At 37.2% G+C, this 19,814-nt stretch overlaps 1 protein-coding gene across 7 annotated transcripts in view; it reads right to left on the reverse strand.

Annotated features, from left to right (window-relative positions):
• Nucleotides 1-91: 91 nt before the first annotated feature.
• Nucleotides 92-19,814, reverse strand: part of LOC310721368 (A-type potassium channel modulatory protein KCNIP2-like) — a 181,480-nt gene continuing 161,757 nt past the window's right edge. For 3 of the 7 annotated variants that reach the window (XM_083533025.1, XM_083533023.1, XM_083533022.1), the window contains exons 2-8: nucleotides 9,537-9,661; nucleotides 7,325-7,394; nucleotides 6,015-6,085; nucleotides 5,659-5,766; nucleotides 5,468-5,572; nucleotides 5,154-5,216; nucleotides 92-4,009 (exon numbers count right to left, since the gene is read on the reverse strand). In XM_083533025.1, the coding sequence (XP_083389151.1) occupies nucleotides 3,962-4,009; nucleotides 5,154-5,216; nucleotides 5,468-5,572; nucleotides 5,659-5,766; nucleotides 6,015-6,085; nucleotides 7,325-7,394; nucleotides 9,537-9,661 (590 nt within the window). In that variant the 3' untranslated portion in view covers nucleotides 92-3,961. Of the gene's footprint in view, nucleotides 4,010-5,153; nucleotides 5,217-5,467; nucleotides 5,573-5,658; nucleotides 5,767-6,014; nucleotides 6,086-7,324; nucleotides 7,395-9,536; nucleotides 9,662-11,956; nucleotides 12,057-19,814 lie in introns of all 7 variants that reach the window. The other 4 variants (XM_083533021.1, XM_083533019.1, XM_083533020.1 and 1 more) reach the window with 4 other exon arrangements.

The raw sequence follows: 19,814 nt of genomic DNA on the forward strand, positions 1-19,814 counted from the left end.
AACTTCCATTTTCTTGTCTAATCTTGAAGAGAAAGGGAGAGAAATAGCAAGAAGTCATTTGTTTTGTACACGTTTGCTCTAGAGCGTGTCCCAGATCGGAAATGAAATTCTCAAAACTATTTGTTCAACCCTTCACATCATTTCAAATGCTTCGGTACATTTATTCAAGCGATTCCTTTAAATATATGATACTGGTTTTTACCTGTTTACCCGACCTTAGTTTCAACCCCCAAAACATCTCTGCCTCAAGTCGTTAAATGCAAAATGGTTAAACCAGGTTAAATCATCAGTCAAGCTTTTTTTCTTCACATTTCATTTTACAAGTAAATGTGTCTTCAACTGATAAAATGTATACTAATAAAGGCGAGTGTACGGCTTTAGATCAACCAATGATCAACTGGTTCTCTCAAACAGATCAAAGGCGAATCTCGTGAACCTTCAATTGGCGAGCGAATACAGACCAGACAAAAAACAATAAACACAAGTACAGTACAAAGTGAATCCTGCCTGGTCTTTTGCACTCAATAGCCCACATACAGTAATGTGTACATTTGTGCTGTGGAAATTCATAGATACAACACAGAAATTCAGACTTGTGCATGTTCTGTCATTGAAATCCAAACTAGAGTTTCCATCAAGTACTGAACATTTTGATGATCATCTTTGTGAACAATTAGACGCAAATACTTACCGTTGGACAGATGAACTGAAGATTTTGAGTAAAGTAAAGAGTTTTGAATGAAAGAAATCCAGTGTTGTGCTGTTTGTACAAACAGTTTTTAAGAAATTCTCTTACCGGCTTGCAAATATTAAGAACGAGTCGAGAAACGCTCCAAAGCAACCAAAAAATGCTAATCCCCAATTCTTGTTAATTGGCTCTTGTATCTTTGCAGATATTTGCCATATTAGTTTCCTGTAACAGCACATCTGGCATTTTCTCCTGAAATCATTTCCAGCTGTGTATCGCATCAATTTTAAAGCAGTCATGCCTCTAATGGGTTCACACATGTGAGAAAGTGGAAGCAGTACATCAGTAGTAATGTCATCATATGATATCTGTTTAATACTATGGTTTACTACAAAGACATTGCAACAGTTTAGACACTTCGTCCATCATTGCATAGCAGTTGTAGTTATTTTTTTTTATATTTTTTATTTTATTATTATACTCTCTGTACAAAATATACAAGGATATCTTTACTCGTTTTGCAGCACAATCTACCTAAGAAATGATTAATACAGCAGATTATTACTTTTCATGCGAGTATGAACAACACTGTCCATTGATGCTGAAGTGGGGGATCTAAAAGGAAATAAATACAAATACTAATGCATTTTGGGAAACTCTGACAAGAAGCTATGCTCCAACAAAAATCGAGATCCAATTACATTTTTTGCAGACGATTCTAGTCGACATGAATGAGCTTTTTTTTTTCCTTTCCATTACAGAAGACACACGAACATATCGGAGTGAACGCAAGAACGTGTTCTTGATAGGCTTCAGACAATAAATTTGGTAGATGAACGACAACCTTAATATATGTTTGGTCAGTGAATTTGTGAGTAAAATTTGTTCTGTTATTTCTGATTATGGCAGCAAATAAATTCTTTGGACTGATGTTAAAATGTTACTATGAAATTCCTTCCTAATAGGAATACTATTTCTTTGTCTTAAAAGGACATTGACACACAATTATGAGAGACTGATGTCAGTAACACACCTTTAAATAAGGGTAAACATTTTCCCTTCATTCCTCTTTTGGAATGAAAGGAAGTCTCCAGATTCTAAACAAACCTTTCACGCATCCCCTCTGTCCTTGTAAGCCAACAGAAAAATGTTGACATGACCGTGTTGGAGCATCTGCCATTGTTTGACCTTTCAGGAGGGAAAAATGTTCTAATGAGGACACGGTCTTTATTTTATTAATTTTTTTTCTTCATTCCTTGTGGCATTTTGAAAAGAACATTTGCATAAACCTCGAAATAAATGGTGCTGACGATTGGCTCTTCGAAAGATAACTAGACATCGCCACTCCACACTGATGTAAATTGATAAAGTGGCCATACTGGACGAGATTCGTTCAAAATTATTGCTTAAATATTGAAGTCTATGGTGTTTTTTGGTGTCCTTTCGTCTCAAAACCTGTGTAGAGCTGATCGGAAAGAATTTGTTGTAACGCAGACCCAAACAAACAGTGTCATAAAGACCAGGGAGCTATCAAAATAACATCGTTACAATGACAAATCCTAAACAATCATAAGTTCAGCATACTTTCAACAATCGTTCTTGAGATATCGCTTTGAAAAGAATCTCGGGTTAAAAACCACACTGAAATCAATTGACCAGGTAAAGAGGGTATTAGCCAGAGCAGCAACCAAGTCTGGTTTGGTCTTACCCTGTGGCCTTGTAGCTCTGCATTTGACAAAAACATGAACGCTGCTCATTACCCTGAGAGCACCATCCACACAATGAAGCATGCTGGTGGGAGCATCATGTTGTGGAGATGCTTTTCCTTCAACAAGGACAGAAAACTAGTGAGATAGATAGACCCGAATACATAACAAAGCCAGAAGGAAAACCTTTTTCACCTCTGGACTTGGGCTGGAGGCTCATCTTGTGAATAGCCAAAAGGTGTACTATAGCAGTTCAAAACCAAATACGTGTGTTGGTGCAAATGTAGATCACAAACTGATTGAGATTTGTGTACAAGACTTGAAAATCGCTGTACAACATCTGTCTCCATTTGATTGAACTTTTGCCAAAGAAAAGAAAATCTCAGAATACAGATGTGCAGAGTTCACATCTCAAATGCCAAAATGATCTCATTTCAGTTACAGGTTTTGACATGACAAAAAGAAGACATATGCAAGGTAAGGTATTGCACATAATGAGATTCAATTTTGTATTATATATTATGTAATATATCATTTTTCTCATTTGTTACTCCACTATAAATATTATTTCATAGTTTTAATTCAAAACCCTTTTTAATATTGATCATGTTAGACAAGCTTTCTGGTCCCTAGGCATCACAAAGCTTCCTATGCTCGAAATAGTGATACATGATTGTTATTAATAATAATACATTTTAAAAAGCCTGGATGATGTAATATACTGAATTTATCATTAGTGGCTCCTACCAGCAGCAATGAGTTCACGATTCATATTTAATATGCGTTGACGCAGGGTAGCGTTAACGCAGCGTAGCTCCACTCTGCTGTTTTTACAAAGATACATGACGAACTGCTCTACCTAATGAGACACTTCATGGGTTGAAAAGGACAAAACCTCTGTTACCAGGAAAAGGGAAGAAAAAAAAACCTGAACTGCTAAGATCTTGAAGGCCAAGGAGCCCCTTTCTTTTCTTACAGACTCTTCCAGGAATGTACAAAGTGTACGTTTCTATTTGAATTGGCTGCTGAATGGAGGGATTCGAATGGTGCACAATACAACACGCCGTCTGAGCGAGGCACATTTGGATGGCCGTTTGACAACAGACAAGCTTTGGACTAGCTCGGCAAAAAGATACGTTACATAGTGTAGATAATTTGACATCATGCGGTTAGAAAAATGTCTGTTGATTAAAAAAAAACAAAAAAACATATCAAATTAAAAACTCCACCATCGGCCATAGATTCTAGCTAAATGTTGGTAGCTTCTTTTTCTCTTCTATCGTCACTTTTTGTTCCTCCGAGTTTCCTGTTAAATGTGAAAGTGTCCAGCTGGCTTCATCACGAGTCCAGCTAATGTGTTATTGAAGTTTATCTAAGAGCCAGAATTGGTGCATCATCTTCCACAATGTCTCTGGGGGGGAAAAGAAAGAAAGAAAACCGAATGACGGTGGGCCTCTGGCTGGGTGAAGAGGAGATATGGAGGAGTGTAGCTTTCCAGGTGACCAGTTTGGAGGTCGTGATCACCTTTCTGAGGCTCTTGCACAGTCCTGTTGAATAGAGCGTGGCCCTAAATGACGTTGTCAAACAACTGCATGGACTGCATGATGTTCTCGTCCTTGGAGAAATGGGTGGAGGAAACAGACAGAAGTAGAGAAGAAATGGTAGAGCGACATTGAAAGGTTTACTTGATATTGAGGCACCGATACTTACAGTTCAGTTAAAGCTTATACTATTTGCTATGCTGACACATGAGACATCTGAATGTTCCTGCCATATAATAATGAAATTTGTCAGGTGGAAAAGCTGATTTACTGACAGTGAAATGATGTATGATTTGATTTCTTGTAGCACTTTGTAAACCTTTCTAAAGGTACATTTTGGTTTGTGATATATTAGGTCTAGATCAACACAACTTAGAGTCCCAACAGACTTTTGACTTTCACACTGATCAGCCAGAACATTAAAGCATTATAAAAACTGATTAGCTCATTACAAGGGCACTTTCAGGCTGCACGTAACCAATCCATTCTGAAAAGAAAACATCATTTGAAGTGTAGGGCTCTGAGTACCTTTGTTGATGTTGACTCCTGTCCACTGCAGAAAGTGCCTACAATAGGCACATGAGGATTACAACTGGACCATTGAGCAACAAAACGAGGTACGGCCTGATCTGGTAAAACCACATTTTCTTTATCATCTTTCATTTAGCATTTTCTGGTCCATGTGCATTGCTTGCCAGGGGAAAAAAGATGGCCTGAAAAGCAGTGTGATGGTGAAAATGGTATCTTCTGGAAGACATTGGATCCTGCCATTTTTGTTGATATATTTTTCATCCCTAATGACAAGATCATCCACCCTGCCACACTGCAAATATTGCTCAGAAATGGCTTGAGGTGTGACACGTTTATTCAGAGAGGTAAATGGCCCTACAAATTGACTCCATCTCCACGAAATGTGAGGTGCATTGCTTAAAAAGCACATAGTATACTTAATGATCAGGTGTCCGCAAACTTTTGGCAATATGTCTCGATATCTCAAAGCTGTTTTAGGGGGACAATGGGGACCTACACATTGTTAGGAAGGTGGTTTGAATGTTATGGCTGATCTACTGTATATACAGTATATTCTTATATTTGCTTGTTGCAGATTTAGGATAAAAAAAACAAATATTGTGAGGTAATGTTGCTCCTATTTTCTCTCAGCAGATGATAACAGATGAATTGATTTCGGTTATGTTCTGTTTTGGTGTAATTACAAACCTTTTGGCATGACTCGATGAACTCATCAATGGTGACCACGCCGTCATTGTTACGGTCCATTTTCTGGGAAAAATAAACAGTATAAAATCATATGCTTGAGAAAATTCCTAGAAACTAAGAAGTTATTTGGGGTTGACAAACAACTGTTTATCTACCCTTATTTGCAAAGAAATAGTAGATTGAAAAAAATCTGAAGACTAAAGCATTCATTCAGGAAGGTATTTGTACCTTAATATGTATTTAATACAAACTAAGAACAAATCGGTATAGAATAGTTACAGCATTTGACGAATACCATGGATTGTGTGGCTCACCTGAAAGAAGCTCTCGACGTGCTCTCTGGGAGCGTCCTCTTGCATGCAGGGATACGTATATTTCCCCATCATGTCGTAGATTGACTGCATGATGTCTAACATTTCCTAAAAGCCAAAGACATAAAAATGAACAAGTTCTATTCGTCCACCATCAATTTGGCATCGTTGTTAAATATCGATGTTAGTTTTACCTCTTTGGTGATACAACCATCTTTATTGAGATCGTAGAGATTGAATGCCCAGTTGAGCCGATCGATTATCGTCCCCCTGAGGATGATGGACAGGCCGATGACAAAGTCCTAAAAAGAGCAGAAATTTGTCTCTACTTTTACCTCTGGCCATAAAGCAAGAAAATGGCAGTTATGATTAATATGGTTTCCGTATCCTATGCACGAGAAACATGCAAAACTGTTTGATATGAAACATTATCAATTATAATATAATTAATTAGAACACTAGTAGAGCACGGGTATTGCAGATACCCATTTTAAGAATTCACCCAGATTTAAGAACTACTGACCTAGAACAGTGACTGAACAGGACTTACCTCGAAACTAACCGATCCGTTCTTGTTGGTGTCAAATGCCTCGAAAAGGAAATGTGCATACGTACTTGAATCTGCGGAAAAACATAATATGGATTTCACCAACTTGACCTCACTGCATTTAGGTAAATAATTGCATTATGTAAATAACAAACAATATGAACAAATATAGCGGTGAAAACAGGCACTACATAAAGACGCTAGGTAAGTTTAATTTCTACTACGATGGCGTTTTAGTGCCATGTGCCCTTGAAAATGACTGAAAAACGTTCTGGTGTTCAACTCCTTCATGGTAAATTTCTTTGATCATCATCCTCATAGTCTCTTGAGAAACATCATCTCCTCTTGAAACAGCACACAGGTACAATTTCTTAAATGTTTGTCTGTATTTTCAAGTTTCCTTCATAACCACTGCAGTGTCCATTTACTATTTATAACTCTGTGCTGATGCGCCGAACGACAGCAAATTTCCTTATTGGGAAATCCTCCACGTACATTTTATGCAAAACAGCTAAAATTAACTCGCAATTCTGTGATTTTTCTCAAAATACTACCACTTTAATCTCGTTGCTACTTTATACTATTAGTTTTGACTATTTTTTTAATTTGGGCTTTATTCTTGTATTGCTATGACATTTATTCACGCAATCTTCGATTTAAAAAATAAAATTTACGTGGAACTAAAAGCAGTAATAGATTTCCTTACATTATTAAGGTCACAAAACTTGACCTAAGTCTAATAAATTTCAAATGCAGTTTTAAACCAAATTTCCGTGGGTTAGTCATAGTTTAAAACGTAAAACGAGGACACGTGGATGCAACTGCAGTAAAAGTACATTTTAATAATAATATTAATAACGCATGCGAGTTTAAATTGAAATCCAAAATTGGAAACAGGCTCAGCAAACAAGAAGACTAAAGTAAAGCACGAGAACATGATAATCGGTGCGAAAACACAGAACTAACGCTTGGTTTGCACAGGACGTGCGCCGTGAGCCAGAATGCACTCTGTGAGCGCTGGAGTACAGTGTTGGGTATGAGGGGGTTAATCTTGGTTGAAAAAGAAAGAAAAACATTTCTGTTCATGAATGCCTATAACTTTTAGTGGTACATGCAAAAAATGGCAACATTTCGTAATGTTCATGATTGGGTTTTCCCATGAAACCACAAATATTATACAATAATAACGCATGAGGGTTATAAATAAAAATTGTCTTTTTATTTTTTTTATTATTATCATAATGTTGGGTCAGACAGAGTGAAGAGTATTCAGAGGATACATAGAAAGTTGCATGTACTGTGTGCTGACTCACCCCCTTGTGGGAAGAACTGAGAGTAGATAACTTTAAAGGTGTCCTCGTTCACGACGCCGCTGGGACATTCCTGAAACACAAATTCGACACTGAATCTTTGTTTAACGCAGGCAGGAAGGTGATGTGTGAACTGGGAGTTCAGTGTTGTTCACAGTGGCATGACTATTTACACGTCATGACTGGATTAAAACTCCTCCCTGCTGTGTGAGATGTGGTTATTTGAAAACAGGTCCAGGTAATACGGCTTGATCATCTTTAAACCTGATTTAAATGTGATCTCCACCTTTAAAAGATCGGGAGAACAATCCAAGCAACAATCCAAATTGTAATTTTCTTCTGTCTAAGAATATATTGAAAACTAGGAATACATTTTATTGATTAAGCTTTCCTTTCCATTACTACAGACAAGTTAAATTGCATTGCTCTGACCTTAGCAACAGGTTAGCTACACCACTGCAACAAATTGTGTTTATACAGTAATACCCCGCTTTACCGCGGTTAGAATCTGGCACCCCCGGGTTTATCAAATTTGCATTTGCCACATAACTCATTGGTTTGGCAAGATAGAGCAAAAAACTTAGTTTTTCATGTAATTCGTAATTATAAAATGAAGTATAATGGTAATACAGTACTGTATACGTAAAATGTTTTTTTTTTTTTTTTTTTCGTTTGACAGAACTCGTAATATATATATATATTATTGCACCTAGAAAGCTTGTTCGTTCTCAACATGAGCCTCAGCCACGGTTATACAGTGACATTCGACGATTGCGCCAACAATGACGACGGTTCGGGCGGAAATGGAAGAAAGACAGGCTCCAAATATCGTCTGAAATGCTGACTGCCTCATTAAAAGCATTTCAAAAAATGCAGTCAGAGCAGAAAAGAACAAATTCTTAACTGACATCATTGAAAGAAACTACTTTTTCAGCGATTGACTCCGTTCTCAATTCCCAGCTTTTGACTTCTCCCTCTGAATGTAAAAGTCGTAGAAACTTTTCATTGACAAAATTAACACCACAAGCTTTCTTCTTAGCAGAGTATCTACCTGATCCTAGATTTTCCTGCTCACAATGGAGCGATTTTGAGCTGGTTTCCCTTCAGATATGTAAAAACATCATTTTAAAGTTCCAACTGTTCTCCTCCTGACAATACTGTCAGATTAGACATTCTGAGCATCATTAACAATTGTCTTATGACTGGGATTTTTTAAAGAGGTGCTACACCAGAATCATGGACTGGACTGCTGCTAATTGGAACCAGCTTCATTATATGTTACAATAGTTCACCGAGAAAGTATATTATAGTATATATAATATATATAGTATGTAACACTATAGTTTATATGTAGCTATCTAGCTATTTATATAGCTAACAATACAATACTATACGAAAAAAGCATGTTATACTATACAGACAAAAGTCCCTATAAAGAGACCAGACATTTTCCAGCCATATGTTGTTCTTCCTCAAACTGTTACCACAAAGTTGGAGACAAACAACTGTAAAGTACGTCTTTGGATGCAGCAGCATTAACTTTTTCCTTCACTTGAACAAGGAGACCCAAAACTGTTCCAGCAGGACTATGGCCTTGTGCACAAAGCCAGCTTCATGAAGATATGATTGATTAGACTGTATTTAATGTCAACAGTCTGCTACATTGACTAAGGACTTCTTTTTGCTTCTGATCATCTTCACTGTACCCCGCAACATCGTATATCTGCTATAAATAGACATTTGGCGCACCCAGATAAGGATGGGTTCCCTCTTGAGTCTGGTTCCTCTTAAGGTTTCTTCCATATGCCATCTCGGGGAGTTTTTTCCTTGCCATATTCGCCACTGGCTCACTCATCATGGACAAACTTATTACTTAAGAACATATTCACTTTTAATCACCACATTATCTCTGTAAAGCTGCTTTGAGACAATGTTCATTGTAAAAGTGCTATACAAATAAAATTGAATTGAATTGAATATGGTTGACATGGATTGGAGAGGAAGATCTTGAAATCCCTGCTATTAACTTCTGATCTCATCCCTACTGAAATTTTTATGAACATGTACTTACAGTTTCTCGTTTTCCCGACTACACCCATGTTAAAACGCGCTGAAACGCACGTTACAATTCTTATCGGTATTTTTGAGAATAGAAAATTTGCTGAAATACAGATTTGACACAGTAACCAACAATGAATAAGCAGGAAAGTCTCACATTTTTAAAGCCCCTGTAGAGAACTTGCAGCTCTTTCTTGGTGAACTTTGTTTGCTCTTGCAGTTTCTCCAGACCCTCAGGCCGGTGGCACACAGTGGAGAGTTCAAAATCATCCTCGATGCTGTCTGTGAGACACAAACAAGTTCATCAGATTATTCACATGTTTAAAAAAGGTAAATTAATGTATTTAATTACAAAAGAATGTGTATTTATTTTACTTATATTATATATATATACATATATTAGGGCTGTCAAAATTAACGCATTCACAAATTATATTAACACGCGATTAATGTGGCGCGCACTTCCGTTTCACAATTTTTATTAAAATTATAAATATAAAAGACGCAAAATTGAAACACAAAACATTTATTTACGACGTCCTTTCTTTAGTCAGATATAAAAAATAAAAAAACATTAATGAAATTCACAAAAAAAGTTTTAATTACTGAACATTTGTTTTTACTGATGCGCCAAGTCTCAAATCGAGCACTGAAATCAGTCATGAAGCGCACAATTCGGCAATTAAAACCGTCCGTGTGGAAACACAGCAAAAGTTCTGTTTGGTGTCCTGATGATTTCAGTAATTTAAAACTGATCTGAACCCAGTTTCCGAGCAAGCTGGGATATGCGAAGAACGAATTTCACTGTGCTCTAATGTATATGTGACAAATAATGGCTATTCTATATTCTATTCTAAACATACATTTACATAAAGCATCTATATTTGTCTATGCCCATGTTGATTAGAGTATTAGTTTTAGTGCTAATTTAGTGCTATTAAGTTGTGTATTAAATATTTTAATCGATTGACAGCCCTAATATTATGTATCTTTATCGAATAATAATTATCCGTAGAACAGTGCCTAGCTAAATAATGCATATTTAAATGTAGTAAAAAGTATTTAGGTAAACATGAGAATAGAATCCATTAGCAGGAAATGCATATTTAGAGTAGAAAAGCAAGTCAAATCAACGTTTGTTTAAAAACATTTCAATCACACCTTTACCACCACTTTCAAACCTCAGTTCTACAAAACCTTCACCCCTCACACACACACTATATATGTGTGTGCAATTTTAGTAATCACTATGAAATACAACAACTGACTACATGTTCCTTAATCAGCAGCAAATGCATTTCATCTTTATATGACCAAGGGGAATAAATTTGCGAGATTATATTGAACAAAATTATAAACGCAACACTTTTGTTTTTGCCCCATTTTTCATGAGCTGAACTCAAAGATTTAAGACTTTTTCTATGTACACAAAAGGCAATTTCTCTCAAACATTGTTTACAAATCTGTCTATATCTCAAATGAAAAACGGGGCAAAAACAAATGTGTTGCGTTTTTACATTTTGTTCGGTATAAAATGTGTGATTTGCATTTCACAAAGAATTCTATTACGCATACATGCAATACATTTGAACTATTTAAACATCAGTTGTACCAATCTGCACACCCATAAAGTTAAAATGTCTAAAAAGCACGTTCTTTTGACAAGAGCCTTTGAACAGATGCCGCAGTAATGAAAAGATAGCCCAGTAGCTCTGAACTGCAATTTTCAACACGTTGTATCGCTACAAATTGGCCATTTTAGCCGACTTTGGAGCTCTAATTGTGCACAAAGTCCCTGAGAAGGACACTGTTCATAAAAATCAAAATTTTAATAGATGTATTTTTTTTTATTTTGTTTGTTTATGGTGAAGTCGTGCAACAGTGTAGTATCTTGTTTGCAACATTAAACACCGCACTCGATAATATACAGTAGGTTTACTAGCGGCGCTATTTTGTGTTTTGTATATTTGTCCTGCACTGTCTAGTGTCGTTTTTGCACTGTCTGTCCTGCACTGTTTGCATACCATGCACTTTATGTGGCGAGGACACTTACTAGTCCTCAGCTCTGTGTTTTCTGTTATGTAGCTTTATGTTGTTAAATGCAGCACCACGGTTCTGGAGGAACGTTGTCTCGTTTCACTGTGTACTGCGTGAACTGTATATGGTTGAAATGACCATAAATCAATTGACTTCTGCTCATAGTTTGATACGTTCAAATACATACACATTGCAAAAACTCATACGTTTCTTCATTCGAATTTTGTTCAAAATAATCTGAGAATTGAATCGGATCAAAATCATAAAGCCAGTATCATGAATCGAATCAAATTTTGATTAGAGGATATCATTACAAGTGCCCACCCTCTCGGAGAGAAAACATACCTTGTAACACTTTGTTCTGAAATTTAAATGCAAAAATAATTGTCAACAAATTAAATACTAAGGACTTGTAAATATCGGTCCCAAATAATGTGAAATGAATTATGAACCCGCCTTTTTAATCATATTTTAATAATGATAGTAATAATGATATAATGCATTATATGGAGGAAAATGAGTGAGGCAGTGGTGAATCACTTGCATTGACTGACTGAGGGAGTGACACTGGGCACACAGCAGGGCAGCAGCTTGAGGAACCGCTGTTTAATACTTTTTTTGCTTTGGCTGGGAGTGTTTCCTGTAAGTCATCAACCATAATAGAGGGTTAGAAAAAGAGAGCACAGAAGGAAACGCATGCAGATCAGCGGAGGGTGCACACACACACACGATGCATGCACCACAATACCACAAAATCATTCATTTAACAGGCAAATTGTATGTAAAGTTCGTTTGGGAAACAACATGACCCAACAGAAAGAACTGACTGGTGAGTGCAGCCCACACTTTTGACTTATGGTGTTATGAGGAGTGATTGTGGAGTGAATTAATCAACAGTGGTATTGCTTTGAAACCTAATGCCTGAATATGGCTGTAGTATGGAAGGTACACTATATTGCCAAAAGTGATATAGTATGTGCTTTTTGAGCATTGCATTCCAAATTTAATCCTAAATTGCTGTTACCACCACTCTTCTAGGGAGAGGTTCCACTAGATTTTAGAGTGTGCTTGTGGACATTTGTGTTAATCAGCCACAAGAGTGTTAGTAAAGTCAGGTACTGATGTAGGTAAGGTGAGGTGAGGAGGCCTGGGGTGCAATCAGTGTTCCAGTTCATTTCCAAAGTGTTCAGTAGGACTGAGATTAGCGCTCTATAGCAGGCCACGCAAGATTTTCCTCTCCAAACCATGTCACCCATATCTGAGCAGCTAGCTTTGTGCACAGAGGCACTGCAGGTTTGGGTTTCCAAGTACATGTGAACGCAACATTTTATTATCCAGCATCCAAAGGCATCCTATACAATTGTGTGACTCCTTCTTTGTTGCAACAGTTTGGAAAAGAACCACATATGGCAGGAAAGGTCAGGTGTCTTAAAATCCATCTGCTTGTCAGATGAGCTAATGAAGTTATTACTTGAGTTTTAAAATAGTTGGAAATGGCTCTGCTTGAGGTGGCAGGTCAAATCAACTTGCAACAGCATATGATTAAAGATACAACAATTTGGCTGGTTTTTTGAATTGTATTATGACATTGATGCCCTCAGAAATGCAGTAATAAAAATAGATTATAGTTCCCACTGGTCCCAACTTGCCTGGATGTCAAAGTAAAGAGTCAATTAGTGGCCATTCAGACTGATTAATGGATGGAAGTCTATTGCCAAGGCTACCAATGAAGACAGACAAGAAAGACACACTGAAACTTTCTGGTGTAGGTTTTGTATGGCTGATATTCCTGGCAGTTCCCAATAAAGAAAAGATTAGTGTTTCTCAGTTCTGGTCCTGGAGTGTCACTGACCACAGAATAGTCCTCCAGAAGTCTAGGGTATGGAGCTGGAACTGATTCAACCCCATGTATAACCCAAACCCTAACCCACTAGACACGCTATAACATCTAACGGAGGCTTTTCCACCATGGTTTGACACCAACCTTGTAGAAGGTGGATCAGATTGAACTCCAGCCACTAGGCTTGGCTTCAAGGAAGAGTTATGATGTTTGAACATTTCTAACACATCCTGTTTAATCTAGTTCTTGCTTGTTGATCCGATTAGTCAAAAAATTCACTCGAGAGCAGGAAAAACCGTTGGGTTAAAAAGCTTTTGCAGTATTGCAAAGCCTTTAGCAGATTTAGAGATGCTTACTGAGTAGACCAAGAGGGACCTGAAATACTGTGGAAGCAAGGCTCAACAGGGGGATTTGTCTAACCCTGGCTGGCACAGGTAATGGACAGAATTACCAGGTATTCTGGCTAGAAAGAGTTTATAATAACTGCTTTATCCAAATCAGGGCTCAGTTGTTCTGGAGCCTGTCCTCACAGTGTAAAATGGCAGAATAGACCAGATATAGGAAGCCAGTTCATCACAGGGTGCCATGCACAAATTCTTTTACAGTCGGGGGCAATACAATGTCTATTTGTGTAATATTATGGCACATATTAGGATGAAATAACCCACATTGCCAGCACACAAAAATATCACAAAACTTGAACTGAGCTCTGAAGTGAACCCAGGACCCTGTGACACTATGCCACATATCTTTGTTTATGGCTTGATATTGATATTGCTTTTGAAGCTTAAACAGGAGTTATGATAAAAACAGTAAAAATGATATGCAGGCCCACATACACACAGACCCTCTGTATTTTATGTCAGAAACATGCAGCACATCACTCTGCAATGGACTTTGCTGACCAGGCTTTAGAGAAATATCATCACATTTCATGAGCAACTGATCTATTTTCCAAATGTAACCCGAAAAGTATTTTTGGTCAGGCTGAAAACCAAATATTATTTAAATTCACTTTTTCTACTCTTCAGCAAAACAACCCTGAATAAAGCAACCCTGTGATGCTGGGAGGAGCAGAATATGCCTATTTTGCATCGCACTTAACCCAATGTATATATCATCACAAGAACATTTAAACCTCTCCTCCATGAAAGACTGATCATCTTTAAAAACTATAACTAGTATACAAATAACAGCTCTTATATTTCAATTCATTCATCTACAGTAAACACTCCATTTTTGCCAGGGATTTGGATGGTCACTTTTGGCAATAAAGACCACCTACTGCCCCTTAGCATGGTCTAAGAACGTTGAGCTAACTTCAAAATACAATGGAAGTCCCGTTTAAGGTGTGGGATCAGGGTATTTGTGTCTGTCACACATTTCCTACAAATTGGTGCACATTGAATCTAGCAAACTTGCTATATCATGGAGAGAATCACGTGGACAGGGTATGGTCCATAAGTCTGTAAACTCTGTATATTAATATATGTAAGATTATGCAGTATAAACACAGCTACTGAAAAACACACAACAAAACAAACTATTATTAATGAATTTAAATATGCAAATACAATATTACATGTGCGCTCATTTTTACAAGTATTGTTGTTAGAATGAGTGCAATGCATACATAATCTATATACCAATTATTATCCCTCGACAGAATGAACTAATTAATCTGAGAAAAAGCACAATAAATACGCAGCAGCTTGCAGGAGGATGAGAAGCCGAAGCAGACTTGACTTAATATTTGTGATTGAAGGATGCAGCAAAAAAAAAAAGAAGAATTACAATAAGCCATTACTCCAATAAGTAAGAATGTCTATTGATTCAAATGTAACAACTAAAAGCATTTAGAAATGGATTTTCAAGAGATATGTAATTATAGTAATCTGTCTAGACAGACCACCACATAGCCATGGAGGTGAACTTACAGCAAAGACCAAATTAATATCCTCAGTATGCAATAAACAGGTGAAGAGGCTGTTTTAAAATGATGTATAGAATTACAATTCTACACTTATAATTCTCTTCAATTGGAGACCACTAGGTGCAACTTATAATGGTTCCAAATAAACCGACTAAATTCCATGAGATTACTGCTGAGGGTTAAACACAAGAACCATGAAGATGAATATACACAGTCTGCTAAAATAGCTTAGGACCTACAATTACCATGAACAGTTATGAATTAGTGACTAGCTGGGTTTCCCAGGCGTGGATGAGTTCCCTTTTAAGTCTGGTTCCTCTCAAAGTTCCTCATACCATATCAAAGATGTTTTTCCTTACCACTGTCACTACTGGCTTGCTCATACAGATAATTATTGTTAAGGGACTATTTTATGAGGCAAAAATTCACATTTTATAATCTATTTATTTCTGTAAAGCTGCTTTGGTATAATATCCATTGTTTAAATGGCTATACAAATCAAATTGGATTGAACTAAACAATTATTAGAAGAAATCCAGTATAATTGTCTGTATATTCTTTCTAGATTTAATTTAGAATATTTTACTTAAAGGTGTTTGCATCTATTATATTTCAAATGTTTTCACATTTACAATATATATATTTTTCTAACCAACTAAGCTAGAGATATATAATGAATTATTTACACAAAAGGTCCAAGGTGACATTTATAAGCAGCTCTTTCTCATTTAATGATTTTGGGATTAAAGCCTTTCAAGTAAAGTAAGAAGTTGAACAAGTTGAAAATAAGAAGAACAGGTCTTGTATAGTTAATTGGTTTGTGACTGGTGATTTTTCCAAATGTCTTTAAAAACAAAAAAACCCTAAGGTTACTCATTTTCACCACTATGTCAGCGTAATCTCTAGAGTAATTATTTACCACTATTCCTCTGCGATGATGTCAGTGCAGTATACAAACATGAAACCTGCCAAAAAAATGATATTGATTTAGCACGTTTTATTTCCCAGACTAGGTTAAAATTCTCCTAGAACACGTCTAGTCCAGTGTACCACTTGTCCTGAGAAATAAAACGGACATGCAGTTGCTCAGACGTGTTCGATTTCAATTTACTGAAAGCACAGAAGACACAACGCTCCGTACACGAACAATCAATCCCAGCTTTTAGAGCCTGGAGAGAATGAAATTACGTTTATTCCTGTCATGGGTTGCTGGAAAGTAACAATAGAGAGCTTATTCTGCAGAAGGAAATGGTTTAATATACGATTGGGTATCAGTTACCTTTCGTATCAAAAGAGATTAATTTGTTAGGGAATCTGTATCTTGTCGGAAAAGACATTTTCACCTCCTTCCACCATCACACCCCTTCTCAAATAAAAGTAATTCCCTTTCCAACACTTTGCCATTTGGGACAGACATACAAACAGATAAAAAAAGAAACCTGCTAAAAGAGCAAGTTTGTGATATGTTGTGGGCATCTCAGCTATAGTGTCTTACCTCCAGAGGCAAAATCAATTAAGCCCAAAAAGTGCAGTAGCCTGAAGGAGCTGCAGACCACCAACAGAATGCTGACGGTCTGCAAACCCTCCACCTCCCACTCGTCTTTGAAGAACACGATCATGATGCCCATGTGTGGCAAAAGTTCCTCCTGTCTTCACTCGAAGCTGCCTACAACCCGCTGTCTGCCACATTCACAAGCTCACACGCTGTCATTGTTTGTAGCGCTCCAGAGACATGTCTCTACAATGTCTTTGTGCTATTTCGGTTTCACCTTTCTCGGCTATTGCCTTCCTGCCGTGATCTTCGCCGTGGCTCCCGAAACTGTCCAAAAGAAGAATTATCTCCCACTAATGGTCTATTAATAATTCAAGCAAAATAATGCAAAAAAGAATGGAGTTCAATTAAAGATTTCAAATCTGTAGCGTTACATATCTCATTAGTCTTGAAGAGTAAAAGTATCAGCAAGAGGCTCACGGAGTTGACTTTCAGCACTCTAATAATCCAGTCCTTCTCCTTTTCGGCTCCAGGTCACACCTAATTTCATTCTCTCTTTTGTGTTTTACTCTTATCCTGTGCTTAATTAGGTCACTTTCGTGTTTTTGAGGCACTGGAGGATTGTGTGGGTCTTTTGGGGGAGGGCATATGGGCGGGCAACAGTAGGCACTCTGACAGATGTGACACCCTTTATTGCTTCCTCACTCTTTCTTCGGCTCTTTGGTCTGGTTGACTCTTTCCTACTTGTCTCGGTGCCAAAGCCCAAAGGAGACAGAAGACACATTCAAAACACACACTCACACAGTAGAGCCAATATCCTGGCACACAGACTGTCCCCACAGGGAACCAAGTGTCTGAGTAAATTCTACAAAATGAGCTAAAGCACATACACCTGGGTAGTTATGACAGAAAACCAATTAGCACTGCACAAAGACTGTATTTTTATTACTACGTTTCCAAATATAGTCCATACACATGTTAAACTGAGAACACTTTGAACACCATCAACACTTTGTCACTATGTCATTTCTACCACCACATTACAAACAATTCCTTGGTACGCTCCTGATGCCTCATGTCATCTCAGAAAGGGTTCATTTCAATATCTTATAAGATTTTTAAATCAGAATTTTCCTTAATGCCTCTTTGTGGTAAAAACCATTTTTGAGTGCTATTGTATCGAATTGTAGTCTGGCATCCATTTAAATACTAAATAAAAAAATAAGAAGGACAAAACAAAGCCTCAGGATCTGAAAATTATCTGGTGTTTTTTTTTTTTTCTTTTTCAGGTCAGTCATTAAAAAAAAAAAGACCTCCAAATACTAACAGATTTTCATCGGACTGTATGAACACATTACCATTCTTTATTTGGGATCCTAGTCTGAGGTCAGTTCAATCTGTTTTAAGCTAAGAATTGCTTTTTCTGAATTGTTCAGTAAAGGTTGTGATCAAGACTAGCACACACAAACACACAAACTGGTATAAAAATAACATTTATCATTTACTTATAAGATTTCGGACAAACACAGAGACGGTACTGAAACAAGACCGGATCCACACTAAAGCACAATTAAAGCAAAAAAAAACAAAAACAATGAAATGACAAGGAATCAACATCACATCAGCAATGAACCAACGAAGATTTACATTTACAGCATTTGCCTGTATCCTGACTAACAGGACATTTGAGGGTTAATGGTCTTGGTCAAGGTCCCAGAATTGGCATCTTGGTTGTGCTGAGTTTTGAACTCAAGGCCTTTCGATCCATCGAGTCAAATGCCTTAACCGCTGACCTACTGCCTTGTAAAAACCGCAATGAAGCAACAATAGAACAATGAAGAAGCACAAAAACTAAAAAAAAACACCAAAACAACAATAAGCATTGCCAAAACAACACTGATTTAACACAAAAACATTCTTTTATTTGCGATCGTGAAGAACAAAAGCGATGGCACTGGAACCCATAACTTACTGATATTCACTAGGTCCTGTCATTACTGTATAAATTATAGCTCATTTAAAAGGAAAAAAAGAAAGAATACTTTAAGGCCAAAATTGGCAAAACAAAAATTACTATTATATAATGGTTTAACGCATATTATAGGTATGTGTATTTAGTTTTATTTAGAGTTATTTTATTTCTGAAATGATTTCAGATTTCATTGCACCAAACTAGGACAACCGTTTACCATATTTACATCCCAAACTCTCTCTGGCCATCATTAAGGCCACTCGGCCTCGGACAGCGGCTACTCGTGCTACCCTCCGAGGAGATTGCAGCTCAGTCATGTCAGACTAAATTTATGCCATTTTCTCTCCTGGGTGCTGATGCGCAGACACACACACCCTCAGCTGGCAGTCAGATAAGAATTGAGGCAGTGGAATGAAAATGAACCCTTTCATCGGTCAGTTTGGCACAGCGATCAAAATAGACTCCATTCCTGGTGTGAGCTGGAAATGTCGAATGGACCTTGAAAAGCGCTAGGCATTTCATGTATTCGTGACCGTGAGGAACAAAACGCGATGGACCCGGAACCCATTACTAGTAAGATATTCACCGAGTTCCTGTCATCACTGTATGAATTATAGGTAAATTAAAAAAAGAAAAAAAAGCCTTTTTTTGTGGTTGTCTTGTCTCAGGTTCCACAGCACTTAAAAAATTGCCAGCCAAAAACAGGGCTGCACAAAGGCACAGGCTCACTGTAAAAGCTATTACGATTAGTTAGTATTATGAAATTGTGTGTGTGTGTATCTACAGTTAATTAGCTATGCACCATGAATGAATCATTTCTCCACCTTCGGGATTGGAGAGACATAATCATTTAACTGTTGCCAAATTTAGACATCTACCTGCGTACTAACCCCCCCTCCGGAATTTGATTAAAATGACTGGAGGTCAGGAAAAGACAAGCGAGATAACAAATGGTCTCCATTCTCCCTAATCTGAATAACTCTGATTTCAGTTAATGCTTTCGGAGAAGACCTGTTCATTTTCATCATCATCATTATCTTTACTTTTAAATTATTTTTATTTTTTTTTCCCCCCGAAGGTTTTGAAAGGCACTGAATGATTTGCTCCCCAAATCAGGTTCACAAGGTCTTGCTAATATGTTCTGCATACTAAGTAAGAAAA

This window comes from Silurus aristotelis (assembly GCF_946808225.1).
Source record: "Silurus aristotelis genome assembly, chromosome: 27".
NCBI classification, from domain to species: Eukaryota; Metazoa; Chordata; class Actinopteri; order Siluriformes; family Siluridae; genus Silurus; species Silurus aristotelis.